The sequence below is a fragment of the Pyxicephalus adspersus genome, chromosome 4, assembly GCF_032062135.1.
Source record: "Pyxicephalus adspersus chromosome 4, UCB_Pads_2.0, whole genome shotgun sequence".
Classification (NCBI taxonomy): Eukaryota; Metazoa; Chordata; class Amphibia; order Anura; family Pyxicephalidae; genus Pyxicephalus; species Pyxicephalus adspersus.
The window spans coordinates 145,091,800-145,113,326 of NC_092861.1; the positions used below are offsets into that span (position 1 = coordinate 145,091,800).

General features: G+C 38.9%; 1 protein-coding gene across 1 annotated transcript in view; it reads left to right on the forward strand.

Moving 5' to 3' along the window:
- The window catches only part of LYPLAL1 (lysophospholipase like 1), a 64,293-nt gene that overhangs the window by 27,142 nt on the left and 15,624 nt on the right, over nucleotides 1–21,527 (forward strand). The window contains exons 5-7 of the mRNA XM_072409878.1: nucleotides 452–684; nucleotides 1,829–1,888; nucleotides 20,832–21,061. Of these exons, the coding sequence (XP_072265979.1) occupies nucleotides 452–684; nucleotides 1,829–1,888; nucleotides 20,832–20,892 (354 nt within the window). The 3' untranslated portion in view covers nucleotides 20,893–21,061. The remainder of the gene's footprint in view (nucleotides 1–451; nucleotides 685–1,828; nucleotides 1,889–20,831; nucleotides 21,062–21,527) is intronic.

Below are 21,527 nucleotides of genomic sequence, written 5' to 3' on the forward strand. Positions count from 1 at the left end.
AAATTTACATGTAAAAAAAAAAAAAAACTAAATGTTAGATTTTATACTTCTTAAAGCATCTACTTCTTAAAACAAGATTTGAGTTGCTCTCTCTTACCCAGGGTTTTGCCTAAAGGAGTATGATGTCACCTACAAAACACAAAAAATCTAACTTTTATTTATCTGTACAGGTACCTTTTGCACATACTATAAAAGCCAGAGTTTTTATACAAGGCAAGGGCTTCAAACATTATAGTACCTGGAATCTTACTCCAAGGTCCACCATCATGTCCATGGAGTGACAATGCTGCTACACACTTTCATTGCAGAACAAAACCCTGTCACCAGACCTAATTGTATGATGAATAGGTAATAAAACTGTTATAAAGGAACTCGTCATTGTTTAACTCTGACCGGTGCTATACATTTATTAATATTTCAAGCATTATTGTTTTGACTCTACTTTTTTCAGGAGCTTGAAGGCTGTCAACAGAGCCTCCCTGAACTTTTCCAATGCCATGGTCAGGCTGACGAGCTGGTCTTTCATCAGTGGGGAGAAAGAACGAACGCTTTGCTGAAAGGCCTGGGTGTCCCTTCAACTTTCCACACCTTTCCTAATCTCTATCATGAACTCAGCCTGCAGGAACTGGAGCAGCTGAGGTCGTGGATTTTGCAGAAGTTGCCAGAAGACCCTGCAGAAACACTGTAAAGAAAACCCTTCCTAAATAAATTTTTATACAGATGTTAAACAGCATATCGGTTGAGTCTGAAATTATGGTGTCTGTAAAGCCAGTGATCAATATTCAGATTTGTTTCTTTATTTGTCTGAAATTAAGGCTGGAATTAGATTTTGTCCTGATGTTCCTAACTAAAATCAACAAAATAGTGTGTGCTTGCATTAATAAGTAACCATCCAGCCATCTTTGGAGACTGAAATCTGAGAGTTTTAAGTCTCAATGCATCTGAGAAATAAATATTGGCCAACTAGTAATTTGATTGGTTAAAACTCCAACAATACAAATGTCTTCCGGGCTAACGGTATTGTCAGCTTTACCCGAGTGTGTAATGGCAGCAGTTTGTGTATAGATTTTCAGTTCAGCATTGTTTCAGTAGAATGGGAAGCATGAAAGTATTGCTAAATTCCTTTGAACATATCCACCAATCGACTACGAAGATGGTGGAATGAAAAGGGAATAAGTTTCAGATGCACTGAATGTTGGCAGTTGTAGAGCACTGATACTATTTTCTGTATACTCGTTCCTCCTTCGGATCCTGGAAGTAAACTGGGTCCTTATGCAGATCACCACCAAGTTGATTTATAACAATGTATTTGTTCTAGAGGGGTTTTCAGTAGTGGTATTGGCAGCATGAGAGAGGAGTATTTACCTAATTTCAAGAAACATGTACAACTTATCACTTTATTAAAATGTGGTTCTTTTGTTGTGCTTGTCCTCATTGGTGGTTTTTGCCCTTAAATAGACAAGCCAGTTACACAGACGGCAATACAAATCCTGTAGCTTGTCAGTTGGTACCTGACCTGCCCACTGCTTTCCAAATTGACAGCCCTGCCTCAATTGTTAAAACCCATAAATGGTTAGCTGTAGTGTAATGTTAGAGACACAAACTTTATAAGGCTTGTGCATCGCCTAGTAACTGGAGTTTGTACATATCTAAGCTTTCATAGAGCTTTTTTCTGTACTGTAAAGCTGAAGCCCAGTTTCCATTTCCCACAAGTATAGAAAAATAGCTGTTGTTGTTGTGTTCCTGTACAGTAAACTAATATCTCAGTGTTTTTAGTGTTTTCATTTTTGAACTGTAGACCTTACAACCCCTCCTATCTCTGGAATAGGTATAAGAAGAAGAGGAAGGTTTTTGTAGACCAAATCAGAGGAGCAGCCTTGGGTTTCCTGTAAGTAAATTGAAAACATCATCCATTGAAAACAAAAAATAGAATGTCTGAAAGTAAAATAAATACAGCCACTACATCTGAGTATTAATAAGCTGCACCGTATAAAATATTTGTTTTTGAGTTTGCATGTGCATTAAGTTATGTAAATAGGTGTAGGCTCCAAGCTATCAAGACAGCCAAGACATATGAAGCAAGGGTTACTCTGGTGCCCTACAGATTTCCACTCTAAGCCGAAGTTTATATTGTCTTCCCACAAATCCCAGCCTCAAGGAACGGACTGATTTGAACTGGTGTCAGCGCTGTGTAAATTAAACAAATTCTCCTTCTGCCTTGGAAAAGTGACAGCTGGATTTGGTTGGCTACTATAGCCAATACAATTTTATTTTCCACAGTTTTTGTACATAAACCCCTGTAATTTATGGTACACAGCTGAGGGATCCTTTAAATCATTTTCACAACAATTATGTTAGTCCTAAATATTCTTCAGTTATGGTTCAGATTTATTTTCTGGGTCTTGGTTACACAATGTGTGAATATATGAGCTTAATTAATTCATAATACACAAATAATTAAAAGGCATATTTGGCTGTTCAGCAAAATGTGAATAAACCATTTTTTCCCAATAGGAGATTACGTGCTAGGCAGAAACACTCTCCTGTCCATTTTAAAACCTGACTGGGCCACATGCATCTGGCACAGGCCATGGTGATAAAACATACACTTTTAATAAAATAGCCTGAACCTCTATTAGCAGGGTAAAATTGCTTTGTTTTAAATAATCTTGTTGAGTTGGGACTGGCTGACTGATCCCAGAAATTTTAATGGCCAAGTATGCCGGCATGCACCCTGACTTTGGTTGTTCCTGCATGTGCAGATGTGTTTTCTCACTAGGAAACATGCGTGCTTATGTGCTGTGGGCATGCTAATTCACACTGGTGTGTTAAGCTTAAAAGGGTTCTAGAGCAAGCCATTCTTACTGCATGAGCTCCATCTGCCACTTACTGTGACCTCGTCTTCTCCGCAACATGACTTGTGTTACCTGACCTCTGCCTTCCCTTTGCATCCTTTGTTGATCTTTGGTACCTTTTTGGATCTGCTCAACTCACAATTTTCTGATCTTCTCTGCATTCTCTTCTCGTCGTCTTCTTTGGCAAAACTAAACCTGCACTACTCGCCTATCCCTCTTCCATCACAGGGTGTTGCATTCCTTTCTTCTTCCTCCCTTTGATCTTTGGCTGTGTTGATTTGCTGTGCCAGGATGACGTAACTCCCGCTCAGGCACATGGTAGTTCATTCATTCTCGGCATGTGCAAGGGAAGCCAAATTGCATAGCTTGGCAAATTTTTACAGCTGGGCAGCAACCAGGCAGGTAAGGACAGTTATTCCAGAATGGACACCACCTGTTTCTTTCTGCAAAAACCACCTACCTAATCATGTACTTTAGGCTTCAACGAGATCTGTCTGTACATTGTCGACTCAGCTTACCTTTGACTTTAGCCTTGCATGGGTATGTTTGTAACCCAGTATTCGTAGAACACTAGCTGGTACATTGACTCTGCGCCTCAAGTTGACTCTGCGTTATGAAAGTCAGATAAGCTCCCTGAATTCCTTTGTAGCTTCTCCCATTCATATTCTGAGCCCACCCTGACAATTGGAATGAAGATCTCCTATTCAAATGTAATATGAGAAAGCTGATGTGATCAGCCAAACTAACACATATTGTGAGAACAGTTAAATTTTTGTATACTGTTTTTTGTTTTCTATTGTCATTTGCACTATTTTCCAAGAAATGCTAATAGAAAAGTTAGAAAGTCTATCTAACTTAATGTAGAGTATACACTTGCCCAGTTGGTGACTTATTTATTAAAGTTCACAAAGGCTGGAGAGGATACACTTTCATTAGTAAAGCTGCATCATCCAGCAAACCTGGAATGGATCCGGTCCAGGATTGAAAACATTTGTTAAAAAATATCAAATTGCTTTAAAGAAATCTATTCCAGGTTTGCTTGATCACCCAGCAAACATGGGGAGAACCTGCAAACCAAATGCAGCGATTGTCGTGGCCACGATTCAAACCTGGGACCTAGAGCTGCAAAGGCCAAAGTGTTTACCTCTCAGCCATTGTGCAACCATTAGACTAATGACATTTATGATATGATAATAAATATAAACAAACAATACTTCCTTGTCTTTTTATATTAGCTTTATGCAAATCAGAAGGTCTGACTTTATTGACATGCAGGTGTGTTCTGAATCACTGAAGTACCAAAGTCAGAGAAACACAGGGAAGTAACATTATGATATGGAAGGCTTTCTGTTAAGGTTTTTGTTGGGGGATTTTTTAAAAGTGGAGAATGCTGTCAACCAGAAACTAGAAACAATCTGCATCAAAATAAAAAAAAATGTATAATAAAGTAAAAATGTTAAAAAATATTTTCCTATAGTATACATAGTTTCCCGTTTGTGCTTTTACACCTTTGCTTTCTGATTTGCACTTTTTTCTCTAAGCCTGTTAGAAGTGGTTGTTCGGCATCCTAGAAAGTCTTTTTCTGCAACATGAATGCATACATTAATGTGAAAAACAGCTGAAAGTAAAAGAGAATTGAGTTACAACATTGAAAAGTCATGCTTTCATTATAAGGTACAGCGCTCCCGAAGCTGACCCGCTTTTTCCACTTAAACATCCAACATTACGCTGTTAATATGAATTGCATTTTTGCTCAAGATCGAGCATGGACGAAAATAAACAATGATGTTACAGATGTCTGAACTTTCTGAGAAAAAGTTACCATGAATTGGATATCCATATCCTAAAAAGTAAAAAAGAAAATCTGCTGCATCGGTTATTTGCTTTTTTCACCAAAGGTTGAGTAAATGCTTTAACTTTTGGAATGAACCTCAGCGGTCTTCAGGGGCCAATGACACAATTTCCTTTTGCCCGATTCGAGCAGAATCCGAATGTTTTGAAAACAAGGTTCCATTTCCAGTGATCTGGGAATGGAAACTTGGGAAGTGGGGGAAAAGCTCGAGGCAATGGAAGGGTACGGCGTTAGGAATTGACTCACCGAGCCTGACTCACTCAAAATGGAAACATTCGGTCATTATATTTGTGTTCTGCTAGGAAGGAATGCTTCCAGGTAGTGATTTTTTTATGTTCTATTTGGACAAAAGAATATTTCATTTTTTTTAAAAAATTTTTGCCATTTTACAGCGGTGGCAGAGTTGGCTTTATAAAACTGTAGTTATTAAACCACTTACTAGATACAAAGCTTCATGGAAACTCTTGCGGTTTTGTCAGGTCTAACTTTTCCATGAATGCGTGTTAACATTTACAAATACAATCTTTAAAGAAGTATTGAAAATTTAATTGTAGCTTGAAATTTATGGGATGACCAATCTCAGTACAGTATATTGTTCTGTTTTAAACTAAAACAAAAACTAAAAAATTACACTTTTTATTTTTCTAAAAGGAATTGAGCTATTCTTGCAACAATTAGGAAAGATAACTTTTTTTTTGCTATTTTTAACTTGTAAATGCTAACTAAACACTTATTATTGTATTACATATTTAATTTTGTAAATTGCCTCCCCAGGGCTTATCTATATAACAAGCAGACAGTTAGCTTCTTGTTAATATTAGCATTGAAACAGATTGCTGGCCTAATTTGTAGGCCTAAACAAATACAATTGAGTCTCACGAACCTTACTGTGAAGCTGGATGTCCCATAAATTTATTTTCGAGTTAATGGATTTGGCTTTCTATTATTCCCAGCAGTTTCTCACATATTATGACTTCGGGAGTCGTCAGATGACTCCAGCAAAACAACCCTTATACTAACGGAACCTAAAATAAGTGAATTCCAAGTCAAATGACAGCAGGTTCGTTGCCACCATGCAATGAACTTTGGTCAAACCCTAAGACAGTAAAGATTGTAAGCATGAAAGGATTCTTTTTTTTATACTCACTTAGGGCTCAATTTAAAGCAATGATTTGAACCCTCTTTTGCTTTAGCACTACTATGCAAAAGAAAAGAGTTGAGCCCTTGGTCCTGCCAAAATCGTGAGAGAAGACTCTCTCTCTGCATTCACTAAGGCCCCTAATATCTGATGGGACAAAAAAATAAAAGGACAAAGCACTGGCATATATATTTATAATAAATAAAACTTTTTTTTTTTCAAAATTGCTTGTTTGAACTTTATTTGTTACAGAGTTTCTTATCTTTTGGTTTATTCCATCGTTGTGAGGTCAGTGGAACGTTGACTCAGGCTGACCTCCTTAAAGTGTGTAATATTTTTATTAATCACACGTCCAGGAAATCTCAGACTCTGAAGGATCTCATTTATTTATCGATAGAATGGTCTTTTCTGGTGGGGTTCCATCTAGGTCTCGTTAATCAGCGCTCTCTACGTTCTTGAGAAGTGAACAAACTTATCTCCCGAGGAACAAGATGATCCCAGAAGTGCCAAGGAAAAGTCTCCATCATTTTACATGCTTGTCGACAAATCTTTGGAGTATCAGAATCTGTGTTCATGCTGTTCTGTTATGTTAGAAGAAGTGTACTGGGAGAGAAGGTAGGAGGACAGGCTGACACAGAACATGTCATTTACTGATAATGTCTCTTTGCCAGGGCCAGATGTAACACAGACCTACATGTGGTAACGGCGCTGTATGTGAACTTCTATGAAGCTATGAATCGCACTGTGATCATTGCAAAACCCATAAACTGGATTCTTGCTCCTCCTTAAAATAAAATTATAAAAATGAACAAAAGAGTTGATATGTCCTGTAGTATGGTTGGCTTAGTGGCCAGCATTTTTGCCTTTGCAGCACTATGTCCCAGGTTTGAATCTTGGTCATGACACTGTCTGCAATTAGTTTGTATGCTTTCCTCATGTTTGCATGAGTTTCCTCCTACATTCCGAAAACATGCAGTTGGGGTAATTGGCTTTGTCAAAAAACTGGCCTTAGACTGTGTTAATGACCTATAACTTTGGTAAAGACATTAGATTGAAAGCTCCTTTGAGGGACAGTTAGTTATATGACTACGTGACTCTGGACTTAGTATTATGTGCTATATAAAGTAAATATTTAGTAAATAGATGTTTTCTTCATATGCTGGCCTTCAGTACCCAGAACCCTTGGCTGCCACAGAATGGTTTAGTCCTTAACTCTCACCTAACCCTAGATCCTACTGAGCAAGAAAAGTCTCACAGTCTATATAATCAGCATGTTTCTGACTTCAAACACTGACTGGTAAGGGGGCTATAGAGGAAATGTTGAGGAAATATTACAGATATGCAAAGCCATAAAGTGAAGTTCAACAGTCTTCCAATCAAATAATGCTCCAATCATCAACTGAAGCAACTAGATCACAGATAGAAATTACATTACCAGGATAGACGAAATCAACATAAAGAATGTAGGACTCCTGTATAACTAGTGATGGACTTCTCCAAACAATCTTGGGTCTAACTAACAAAACAAACTGTCAATGGATATCCAATCCCCAGTGCTTACAAGCTGTTCCATAGCCATAAAGAAGGATCTTTTCTCTTATTAATATTCTTCAAAGTGTCTCCATAAATGAAGTACAAAAACAGAATAATGGTGGGGATCGTTCATTAAGGTAAGATAAAATACCAGCAGGCAACAAAGTAAAACTACCTTTTTCAGCTACGTGACATCACACAGAAGCTCCATTCTTATGCGTTTCGCCTGAAACTCTGCAGATGCCTTACGATTTCTCTACTCCTTGGGGTCTGAGTGATTGTTATCATGTTCTCCTTGGTACCCAGAGACCCTATATCTCTGACTTTACTGAGTTAACTTATACCCCCCAGGGTGAGTGGTGGACAATGTGCAGGTGGAGCTTACCTCCCTTCTTTTTTTTAATCTCCCTGTACCTATTACAATGCTTGTAGCTGGCCCTGGAGAGATGGGGAGCTTTTCCAGTTACAGTTTTTAAGACAAGATATGTGGGTTCACAGCCGCCTCACCAATGTGTTGTACATGTGTTTACTCATTTGACATGTTCAGTTTATCAGTTTTGATCTGTTTACTCTTGAAACAGCTTGAGGTTCAGACACTCCCTTTCTTTTCCCTTTTTTTAACTTTTCTTCTACTTTTGTTTTATACTTACAGTATTTTATGTATTTCTTTTGATTTGCATTTTGTCATCCTTGTTCTTTTCCTAAGGATTTTTTTTTGTGGTGTTACATTTTATTTATTTTTTTAACTCGTCATGTGACCAATAGCAGTAGACTTTGTTCAATCCAGCCAAATGTTGTGGATGCATGCATAAGCTTTACCCGTACGTCAGATAGGGGGAAGCACATAGAAAAAAAAAAAAATCAAGTGATTGCAATCTGAAATCCACAAAAAAACCATTTATTATTTAATTATTGTGACTTATCAAATATTTGATTTATAGGAGGCCATTAAAGAGATGCTATGTGTTTGCATATACATAAAGGCTTTATGGCTTGTTGAGATTACCGATTTATATCCTCTGTAAACTCTGAATAACTTTTAACTACTCACTGTCAAACTTCCATTTTTTTATCTAAAGCAACAAACGTTCAAATTCCTTTTTATTATTTTGTTAGTATTTTTGTAAAAGTTTTTTTTTTTTTTTTTTTTTTTTTTTTTAAACAAAATTATTTAGTACAGCCTGTTCATGTTAATTTCTCTCTGGAGGATATATTTTAGATTGAGTTTTCCTATAAAGACCAACCAACATTTCCATTAGTAGAACAAGGTAAAAAAAATTAACACAGATGTTCTTGTAAATTGATGAAATGACAGTTCAAATACCTAGTGAGTCACCGAGTGAAAGTGAAGTCATTGCCGATCTTCGTTCTTTCTGCTTATCATGCTGTGTTTTATGCCAAACTACGGTTAAGTTATGAGTATTAGTCATTACGCTTCACCCTCATAAAAGGATAAGATTCTATCCATCAGCGGCTTGGTCATTACCATACCGAGATAGAATTTGTCAGGAGAGGAGCTCCCTTATCTCCCCGTTTCTGTAGTTCTAATTAGCGCAATGTTCTCCGCAGTGTAAGATGTTAAGCAGGCTTTCCCTGTACATGGTCAATATAAAAATGCCAAAGAAATTACTGCTAGAGCATGAATCTCTTCTCAATATAATATTTTATTGCTATATAAAGGTATGTTTACCATATTTGTACATTATGGCAGACGTTCCTGCCAATGTACCAACTCCAGTGATGTTAGGACTGTGATTTTCTTAATTCTCCATCACTGTTGCCAACATCTTAGTCTGGTCTCTCTCCATGATCGCCATATTAATTGGCTGAACAAGGAAGACACAACTTCACGCATTCTAATAGGACTCCAATCAGAAATTCATCCTAGCACCAAAGCATGTGAAAAACGTACACTAATATTATTTTATTATTAATAATATTCGGGATTTTTATAGTGCCAACATATTACACAGCCCTGCAAGCACTAGGCTGCACATGTGCAGATTGGATGCAAATGCAGTTCATTAACCTCCTGGGCAGTTTATTTCTGTCTGAATTTTTATGTCTATAGGCGGTACATTGTTTTTCATGAAAATGTAGTTTACAGTATAATATAATATTTTGAGTATATTAAAGTTTGAAACACAAAATCATATCAAAATAATAATAAAAAAAAATTATACTCATACTTTAATACTGTAAAATAAATTTGTTTATGAAAGACAATGTACTGCTTTTAGACATATAAATCCACTGTATTGCATTCAATACAGTTGTTTTATATTGAATGCAATACTAAATATTTTGAAATTCCTGCCATTCCCCCAATGCAACAACCGCATGCACCAACGTCACCAGGAACTTCCAGGTGGCTCATCAGATGCGGAGGACGCTGGATGCGAGAGGACGGGATCGCAAAGAAGGATGCCAGCGGACCAGGTAAGGCTCTATTTACTATTGTTTTTCATTGTTTTAGCTACCCTGAGTGTGACTCGGGGTTACTGCTTTCAGCATCGTTTTTTTACCCCGAGTCACACTTGGGGTTACTGCTGGGGAGGTTATGCTAACACATTGAGCCTAAAACCTAGCAGTGCAATGATGCTCTTACAGTTTGATTGTGACTGATTTCAAGATATGCCATGTATTTTCCACATGCGGATAAGGATAAGATTAGAGTTCGAACGCACTGTTTATTCGACCCAACTATTCACAATTTCTGCGAAAGTATGAGAATGGTAGGAGAGGTAAATATCAGCTGGGAGATATTAGTGCCCACTGTGTAGCCTACCCACTAGCCAACATTTACTACTGCAACCACAAAACTGTTCCACCACTATCAATCACCAGTCAATCGAAATGCTGCTCAGCGTGTATGTTAACAGTGGGCTCCAGTCTGTGGTTTGTTCTGCAAACCAAGCAGTTAACAAGGTAAACATTGGTTCCATTTCAATAGCCACTCCAACTGGGTTTGGTAGTGTTTGCAGAACATGATATCTGGGCTGATTACCCATTGCTAATGGGTGTCATATTTCTTCCATTTTTATGCATAATCTAAAGCTTTTATTCTTGAACATTGTAACACGGGGGAACCCCTTTTTACAATGTTTCAGGTTTTCAGGTAACCTCTTGCTAATATTACTATATCCACAGCTCACAGTACATTAGTGTGGTGGTCAGTGGGAAGAATTCCTCTTACATTTCTGGCCAATGGGAAGACTGTCACCTTTGCAGATTGCTAAAAAGACCATATGTGTCAGCTAAACTAACTTGAGTGCTCCAAACTGTTTATTACTTAAGGGGCCCCTAGCAATCTCTGGAGGAACCCTGTTTGAGAAACTCTGATCTAATATATGATTTATACTATGTTAGCAATTGATTACTGCAAAAAGTTTGTAGCAGAAATAAGCACACAGCTCCAGGGATCTACCTTTGGAGTTCTACCCACATTGGCATCACCTTTGATTCCACACTCTATTTCACTCTACACATTCAGAATTTCCAGGTCCTGGTACTTCTACCTGTGCAATATCTCCAAAATACACCCCTTCCTGTTCCAGGAGACTACAGAAGTTCTAGTATATGCTCTTGTCACCTCTCATCTTAACTATTGTAAGATTCTCTTCACTGGCATCCCGCTACCCAGAAATTCTCCTCTACAATCTATAAAAAATGCTACAACTAGACTACTTTATGTTTTATATTACTCTTCATCTGCTGTCTCTCTTTGCATTTCTCTACAGTGGCTTCCATTTCCCCTGAGTATCAAATTCAAATTACTTTGCTTTGCCTTTCAGTCCCTCCACAGCTCTTGTCCCACCTATTTTTCTGATCTGTTACACAAATACCCCCCTAGCTGCCCTCTCTGCCCCCCCAGTGACCTAATAATGGCTTCCTTACTCATAAGCTTGTCCCATGCACAACCCCAGACTTCTCTAGATCTGCTCCCAATCTTTGGTACTCCCTTTCTCTTCCTTTTGGGCTTGCTCCTACTTTCTGCGCATTTAAATGATCCATAAAACCCCCTAAAATTCCCCCTCCTATTGTGTGGAACATCTCCACCTCTTAGATTGTAAGCTCCTTGGGGCAGGGCCCTCTCCTCCATCTGTGTTATTGATTGTATTTGTCTGTCATTTGCTACCCCTGTTCTGTTATATTCTGGTAAAAAAGAAGTATTGATGACAAAGAAAATGAATTCTCATCAGGGAGATTCATGTTTCTGTTTGTGTTGGTGACCATTATCACAGAGGAAGGGGAATTACAAAATATTTGAATTATCCCCAGAACAAGAGGTGAGGGGAAAATGCTTTAATAGGGACACTGTCCTGAACACAACTGCCTTAGAGGGACAGGGAACTGGAGAAGTGGTGATGTTGCCAGCTGGGGTTCAGCTGTAGGTTACTTCTTTTATAGGACCAAAGTTTGAATTGACTGTGTAAGTCTGCTGGTATTCATCTATTTTCTTTTTGCCAGTAAAATATTTTCAAGTTTAAAAGAAAGAAGGCATTCAGGCAGGAGAAAATAATAAAAATAATATGATTTTAGCTCTCATCAAATCCCTTACATGAGGTTACACCTCATTTTTAGTGTGAAAAATAGTTCTGGACATCATGAAAAGAACATGATGAAACTTAAAATAGTTTCAAAAGATCAACAAAATAAAATGAGAATTTATGGGGGAAAGGGAGGATTTCTTACCATCAAAGGCTTTAAATGGTCATGGACACTATGCCTGTATGAGATATATTCAGCACTAGTAAAATATCATTGGGTTAACTACAGTAGTCTAATTATTACACAGTCTTGAATTAAGGTGGACTTGGGTCAGATAAATCTTTTCTTGTTAGGTTAATGCATGTTAAAGCCAAGCTGAAGTTTTCCGTCCCGTATCGTAGATATATAAAGGTTTCATGCAGCCAATGGGAATTATCCCTGCTGTGTCCATTACCAATCATTAAAATCCGATTACCTATTTCATTACCTAAAGGTAGTTTGGAAGGCGGTGCCTTAACAGTGGATATATATCCTGGCATCTGTTTATGCTTGTTTTTCCATTTTTGTGTTACTAGTACTAAAGAGGACAGGGAAGAAGCCACGTCACTACAATCACATTTCATAAGTTATTTTTTCCCCATTTTTTCATCAAGAACTTATTGTCAGAAATAAGAAGAATCACTTTTTAGCCTCTGCCTTGATAAATAAGACTTACTGATCCTGCAACTTTAGACAAAACAAATTATCTAAATAATAAGAACTTCATATACAATACATATCCTTTGATTTACTAAAGGATTTAAGAATGTTCACACAATCAGTTGTGTGATGATTCACTTCAATTACCCAATCAGGGGCAGATGGAGTAAACAGAAATGTGCTGTTCACATAATTGGAAAATTGAAATAAATATTCACATCAGACTTGTGCATTTTTTAAAAGAAAAGTATATTCAGTCGCTATGCAATCACCAGGAATATATGAGTAGAAGAGATGGATTGTAAGCTCTTTTGGGCAGGGTCTTAATCTCCTCCTATGTCACTGTCTATGTCTGTCTGTCATTTGCAACCCCTATTTATTTATTTATGTAATGTAATATGTTGGCACTATATAATTACGGTTTATTATTATTAATAATAATAATAATAATAATAATAATGAAGGCTGCTTTGGCTGGGTGAGTGTCCTTTTCTGCAGATTCCTGCAAGTTCTGCAGGAGACAGCAACCTAGCAATAACTACTGAGTAGGATAGGTTGTACCTGGTGGCTGCTCTCAAATTTTCCAAACTGCCCAACCAATAAAGGCTTTATAAGAACACAATCTTGCAGATTTAAGACTAACTTACAAAGGGACACCTTTGCAAAGAGAAACTTCTCAAGTGGAGAACTCTGAATAACAAAGGATCTCTACCAACAGAGATCAGACCTTGTAAGATCCAATCCCTAACAGTATTTGTAGAAACTGGTTAAAACATAACTCTGGATTATTTAAACAGTTACATATTCTCCCATCTAACTTCTGAAGACACGTATAAAAAAAATTGTCATTTTCAATTCTTTACCAATCAATTACATCCATGTGCCGCCCCAGCACACGGTAGCTCCTGGGACTTCTGTGGGTAAAGGTTGACATCTTGGGAAGGACTTAAAGAGGACCAGGAGCTCACACATAATGCAGTATCAGAAATTCCAGCAGAGGCAAGTCCAGAATACAGTACCAGAGGTCATACACAGATAAACAGTCCACCAAACTAAGTATCCAGGGGTCACAGACAAAGGTCTGTCCAGGCAACATACAGTCACAGAGTCAGAAACAGGCAGTGTCAGCAACATTAAATCCAAGTGATAAGCAAAGCAGAAGGCCAGGCCCTGGTGACTGGGAGCAGAGAGGATTTAATGACCCAGCAGCCAATAACAGGACCGAATGAAGCCAGAGACTAATCTGCTCCCAAAATACCCTTCAGCTGTGCACAGCCACAGTGTGGGAGCTGGGGCTGCTTAAAATATACATCTGAGGCTTCATGGCTAAAGGGAGGCAGTAAGATGCTGAGCAGAGGGCAGTAAACTAATTCCTAGATGTCCTTGTTGCTGCAAGTGGCATCACCGGAGGGAACCAACAGTTTGTAGTATACTGCCGTGGCATACAGTGCGGAATCTGCCAGATAAGCGTCACCTAACAGTAACTCTCTCCTCTTCCTATTTGCCCTTACCCTCACCCCCTGGAAGCCCACCTAACAATATTATTTGCTGTTTTTTAATAATTATTTTTTAAAGATGTCCTTGGACCAGGCACCTAATGCACAGGATTGCATTCCCCATTGGAATTTCTCTTGGTGGTTGGCCAAAAATGATGCAGAAAGATGATGATTTTTATGTCGGAGGTGGGGAGGCAGGTCCCTGACACCCGGTCTAACCCTGTAGATTGAGGACTTCTGGTATCCCAAAGGAATTACTTCAAGAGACTGCATTGGGTTGATGGTGAATATGGCAGCCTGAGCTTTTCTTTTAAACACATGTGAGGACTGTTTTTAAAAGAAAATTTCTTAGAGTTTACCTCACACTCCATAATACCAAAATACTCAAAATGTGCCCCTATTCTGCACCCTTGAAATCTGGGAAAGTGCAAAGAAATCAGAAAACTATTGGCAAGAATTAAAAAAAACTGCTCCAGTACATTTTAATTCCGCAGAGCCAAACTGTTTTTAGGTTTAGCAAAGACATGTGGCACAAATTAACGCAAAAATAAGTACATAAATGGATGAAAAAAAAAAAATCACAGATAGCACTTGCTAAGCTGCGGGCCACAAGACGTTTAATCTGAAGCCTCTCCTCTCTGTATAAATGATTATGTCATAGCATGTGTCTTCAATTACTACTCCTTTTCCAATAGTTTGACTCATAGCATGTTTGGTTAACCACAAAACATGAACTACAAGATTTTCTGTATAGATTCTCTTTTTTTAACATCGAAGTATGAAAACATAAATCCCCCAGCTCCTGAAAGCTTTATACCAGCTAATTATTATTATTATTTCCTCAATCGAGATAAGGATCTCACGGATTGCTCCCATTTGCCGAGTGCTGGTGCAGGCTACTCCCTGGGTCCCGAGTAACTTTTGAACTCCAGTCCTGCAAGTGCATCGTTAAATTCAATCAATGTAGCTGTGGAATTTTCCCATTGCTCACTTTTCTCTCGGCATAATTATTTTTGATGACAGATTAACAATGGAATGTCGTGTTTACAAATTGAATTTCCATGTATTTAAAAAAAAATATGAAAGCCAATCTCAAATATAAAAAGATCATGAGAAATTTCACTGAAAGATTATTGTCTTTACGTCACCAGAACCGACTGCTTAGTGTTATGCGATGCCGAATTTTGGTTGTTGTTTTGGAAAATGGTTTTAATTCTGGGATACTTCAGGTTTTAATAAATGCTGGGAGATTCAGACACCACTGAGTGTCTCACACTATGTCTTTGTAGGCATTGTTGAAAACATTTCTATGAATTCCAAACTTGGTCACCAGTATGGGGTGGAGGAGGTGGTTTGGACCCTGCTGAGTTTTCCATTTCTTTGGCTAGAGAAAATTAGGGGACCAGAAACAGAAACACCATCAGACTTCAACAACAGCCTTTCTATATTATCATAGGTGAAAATTACATATATTCTGTATTTAATTAACCTGTAAAAGCCTTTTTGAGACTCGTGCTGGGTGCCGCCATTTTGAATGTGATGTCATGGTCCAAGCAGCGTTAGAGCTGTCAATCAAGTATTCTTCATCACTTCTCTCCAAATGCTACTTAAATGGGTATGTAGGAAGATGGTGGGAAAGAAGTATGGACAGGCTGGGCCAGCATAGACGGTAATTAAGCACTCAGAAGAGGAGAGGGCTATGACCGGAAAGGGGGAGGGGTGCTGTACTAGGGAACTGGTTATTCATATTTCCTTGTAAGTTCAAGGACACACTGCAAGTAAATAAAAGATTGTTTGTGAAAGAAATATACTCTAAGAATTAGCCTTTTTAAATATGTGATGCATGACCGACACCAAAAGGTTCTAAATGTGGGACAGCCATTGATTGAAAGGGCCTACAGAATTCTGCTTTCTGACAAAAGTACTATCTATTGGATCTCAAGGTGGCACACTGTAGGGTGCACACTTACACTGTATCTCCTTGACATGTGCACCCTCTGACCAGTCTGATCAAGTGATTCAAACTTTGCCCCATTCCGTCAGTCTGACAAACTATTCTGTACACATCAATGAGTTCGTTCTAGTGATGCCCCACTAGGTTCGGCTAATGTAGTTCAGCATTGAGTGCTCCCTATCAACCAGTAGCCAATTTAAGCACTCTCTGCTGTTTACTATAACAACAGAAACAGCTGTGCAGTAATGGGAAAACATAGGGAGCATTCTCATTGTCTGCTGATTGTTACAGAATGCACTCCACTGTATCACACTAGGATGGAGTTTGTGGTGCATGTTTGGGTAAGGAATGGGCATATCTAATTGGAATTGCCCTATTTTTCAAAAAAGTTTTTTTAGATCTCTAGAAAACATTAAATAGTGTATGGCTATCATAGGACCTGCAGGTCTCTCACCAGTAGATGCACAACGTTGTAGAGGGTAGGCTTCCAGATGGTCAGCACGGCGGCATGGAGTTTAGCACTCTGGCCTTGCAGCACTAGGTCCCACGTTTGAATTTCGGCCAGGGCACTATCTGCATAACGTTTGTATGTTCGCTTATTAAAGCTTTACAGTAGAATATTTACAATCCAACATTTTTTTTCAAGGCAGTGCATAAGAAAAAGGAACAAACATATAAATAATCTAAACAGTAGTAAAAAATCAGCCAAAGCTATTGTCCATGCTGTTCAATATGTTCGCATAAGGTCAACTGTGCCAGTGGTTCATAGGCTCCCGGGTCATATGTCCATTATATTGCAGCTGGGGCTAAGCCCCCCAATGGAGCTAACCCCCCTCCCACCTTACCAGGTGGGTTGGACGCGTGCAAATACCCTGAGTAACATTTAGAGTACCAATAAATTGGTACTCTTGGTAAATAAATAAAAAAAAGAAAGAAAGAGGGGGAGGCAAACTAGGATGGGTAGGGGGTGGGGGGAGTAAGACGATCAGGTCACACAGGCCACAAATAGGTGGATTCCAGCGATAGTGTGTGTTTTCAAAAAAAGAAACAACTCATAGCGTCAAGTATGAATGATCTCATCCCATAGGCATATAGTACTCAATCCATGGTGACCACACTCGCTGAAACCGATTCATGGAGTCAGTAAGTATAGCCCGCAGTTCACCAGAAACCAGGACATTTTTTGTTTGACCTGTGCTATGGTGGGGGTGGAGGACCACCATGCTTTGGCTAGCTGTGGCTAGCATCTTGGCCGCTGTAAATAGGTAAGTCACTAGTCTAAACTAGGCTTTATTGCATACCTCTGGTTTTATGTTAAGTAATGCCTCTGCCTGGCATTTTGGGAAGGAGCGACCCACCAACGTGTATCCGACTTGGTATATGCGTGTCCAATATCTCTGTAATTTGGGGCACTCCGACAAAATATGGTACATGGTATGGTAAGAGGTATACTGATGGTGACAACAGCAGAAAATTCCTGTAATGTGTTTTGTGTCCACCAATTGCACATGTGATTGGGTGACAATGCAGACGAGCAACTGGGAAAAGGAGGCAGATCATTGTCACCCCAGGATCCATGGCTATTATTTTAATAAATGTTACCCATTTAAAAATGTGACAATAACTTTTAAAGTTAGATGAACATGTTAAAGAATAAATTAAATTTTAGGTCAAACAGTTCCTATGTATGGGTTTTACGAGAGTTCTAGGGCCATTTGACCGGACTTGCCCTTTAAGAAGAATTTTCACCCTAAATACTACAATTTACAGTTTTCTTTTTTTGATAAAATAATCTGATGCCAGCTCCGAAATATGCAGCAGGCCCATTCATTTTAAGGAAATGATAAACACTGCAATATTTTTCTGGCTGGAACTGCAGCGTATTCCCGTATATGTATCCGCTTTGTAACAGAGAAGGGGAGGTTTGCTGTTTATTAAAGCTGACGTTAATTTATACAGGCAGCTGCCTTGCCAAATTTCGTTTTTCTTTTCCGATTATGAGAAACATTGTCAGCAGGCCAACTGATTCTGTGATAGAGATGTGTGTTCCAATGATTGTTTTTTGTGTTCAACTAAATAAAAGAGGTGTGGCCAACATGATTCACAGAATCCAACTGGGACTTTTTTACTCATCTTAGTAGAGCAGAATTCAGGCATAAATATTCAAGAGGATAAGACAGTTGTTTTAAAGCTGAACTCCAGGCAAATGGATAAATAGGCAAAAATACATAAATGAGAGCAAAGAATTTTATGTTTGGTGGGAGAGGAGACCTGATCTTTCTCTGCTCCAGTTTTACTTTCACTTAAAGGTTTCCCCTCCACGTCCACCCTGTGTCTGGATAGTGAACAGGGAAGCAACACATTGATGTGTCCATTTTTCTGTTGCTCTTGTCTCTCCACTATACTCCATGCACAGCAGGACATCCAACTGGCTCTTTCTGCTGCTTCTCTCTGCCATTCCCTGAGCTTTTCTGTCTTAGGTCCTACCAAAAATTTAAAGTGTACCTAAACTCAACATTTTACTTTACATAAAAGGGTAGACAACCCTTACATATAAAGTATTTATTTTTCAGTGCAACACCCTTTTTTTTAAGCACCGCCGTGGTGATCAAGACTAATAGGGAGCACAGAGTACCCCGGGATACCTACCTCACGCACCCCGGGATGTGATTGTGGGCATGCGCAGAAGGGCATTTTTTCTACTAAGGGAAAAAATATGCTGATCTCACACGTGCGCACTTTTTTCCCCCTTATAGCGGCCTACATCGCCGATTTTGTAGCTGCACAGTGTGAGATATGGTGACATAGCAAGAAGACCGTAAAAAAAGACCAAACATGGTGGCACCTGACACTTCTTCAGCGCCAGGAAGAAAAAGAATTCCAGGACTGGATTGAGGAAAGGTCCAGAACCATGAAGGGATCTTCGGGATTAAATGTCTGATTTTTATTTTTCACTTTAGTTCTGCTTTAAGGTAAACATTCAGAATGTGTCACTTCCTGTCCCAGCAACTGGTGATATTCTGGAAATGGGAAAACATGATTTTTTCAGGGATACATCAGTAAAAACTTGACATATGTAGAATTCTACCCACTTGGACCACAAAAAAGTTCTTCCAAGTCCCCAGACAGGGTAAAAAGGTAACCTAAATCCTATTATCAAAAACCAAATAGCCTCCTGGAGGTAGTACTAACTGACAAATAAGACATACAATATGCCATGTAGTATAGAGCTCAGGCTTGCCACACACAGAGCCAGCCGCCGGAGTTACATCATTGGTGGCCATCCAAAGGCCGGAAATGATTGCCATTTATAATATAGCCTGTACCTCAATTTTTACAACATCCTTGGTGGATCTATTACACAAAGGTTGGCAACATCTCTAATTAGGAACCTGGCTTCACCCCTCCAGTAAGGTCCCTATCACAGTAATGGGCCAAGACAGAAGGCAAGACTCTTGACCAAAAAATCTGGTCCCTATTTCTAGAGTTTCAGATTTGAATGGTACCAAAAGGGTCCATAGCTTTGTGTAAACTCCAATTGTTGGATTGGAATTTACACAGTAAATTGTAGGGGGTTGGGGATGAAAGGGGGGGGGGGTAGTACTCTAAATATGTGTTCCTTACCAGTACACTGGTACATTGTGCTAGTACATGTACAGTACAAGCACAGTGTATGTAAACCCAAAAACAAATGTAAAATACAGAGGATAGTTTGGAAGGATGCTTTGCTGTACTTGTTAAAAATGTTCTTTGCCTGAAAAAAAAATCCAACCACCACATCTAAGCACTGGAAATCTGTAATTTATTACATTTTAGTTCTTGGGATTAGATCTCCTTTAAGGGATATAGCCAATGCTTGTTATGATAACCGGCTTCCTTTACTGTACTGAAGGCTCTTGGCACGTTCCATAGCATTGTGGTGTTTAGTAAGACCAATTAACACAGTTTTCTTTTTTTAAGTCTTTATATTGCCAGCCTTGGCCCCCATCCCTGTTTAAATATTTAGTTCTCGATAAAACTGCCATTCTATGATATTTATTCTTAACATATGTTATTTTTGCAAAAGAACACTCTAAATTATTGTTCCCATTGGCTGTCTTTTTCTTCTTTAAAGCTAAATGTGATATCAAGAAACAATGACAGCCCGAGGTTACACTTGTACTTGTACTTTGGCACGGTTTCCTAAGCTTGTTGGTTATTGCTCCATTAATGGGTCAGTCCCCAGGAAACTGATAATTTTGGTAAATGCTCACAAGCTAACCCGCTGGACAGTTTATTCTCTCCCTTTGAGACCCTATAAGTGAGATCTTTGCACTTTGAGTTCTCAAGTCTGCACAATGTGCTCATTATTGTCAATTATTAGACGTTGCATCCATTCCTGCTAGATTTTTATTTATTTCATGTTACTGAAAATGTAACTGGAGCCAGGGCACACAAAGGTGGGTGGAACCCAAAATTCCCAGGTGGACAAAAACAGATTTGGAAATAATGGCTGGGCTATATTACAGTTGAATTATCCAAGACATTTAGGAAGCACAGAGCTGTCTCAGCCCATTAGCCTTCTTTCAAACTAGTATATCACATTTAAATCCATTGATTCTCTGAATTTTGAATCTGGTCTAATTCGAAGACAATTTAAAGAGTCTTATCTACAGTATATCAGCCTAAAACCTAACCATCTATTGAAGCTATGGTGTGCACAGGTTTTCGCCTATTGATTTGCAGTTGAGATCAAGGAGAATCCCCCTACCTGTCAGATATAATTGTAGCCCCTGCCAAATGAATAATTGTTGTCTTTCTCTTTCACCCATAGGCAGTGGCCCGTTCAACCTAGGGAACTTGTCTTAAGTCGTGTGCCTACCTGGGGGAGATGAGCAGGAGTTTTACTGAGGGCCTTTTGGATTTTAGCCATTGCAAAATCCCCACGGATTTATTTATGCTGACCTGGACACTTGCTAGAGGTTTTCAAAGTTGGCCCTGACTTCCAGCACCAGTTCCTTGCAACCGTGAGATGTCTTGTGACCGAATGCTGAGAGTTGCAAAGTAAGCAAATGCTAGACAAGGTGTCTCAATAATTATGTCCTTTGGAAATATCAGCTTCTCAGCAGACTCAAACTGACCCAACGGGGGGCCTTATGCAGTGGCACATATTGCACCTTCCTAAATTGGCTATAATGGCAGGCATATGCATCATGTGGACTTTCTTTAACCCTTAGAAATCAGTGCCTACCGCCAGGCCATTTATTAGTTTTGCTTATCAGAGGAAAGGTTTCCAGCCCTTTCCTGATCAGCACAGTTGATATTTGTAAGATGAGAAGCCAATCTTTTAAAGCACATGTAATTCTCCCATGATGGGCGCCCTTTAAATGCCTTTCAGTGTACAGATGAGGCAATGTATTTGATCAAGACTCTGAGATGCTGCTGTGACCTGCAGGCTGTGCCAAAGCAAAAGCAGAGAGGGCAGAGAGAGATTTTTTTTTCACATGACAAACCAAGGATTTACTGCTGG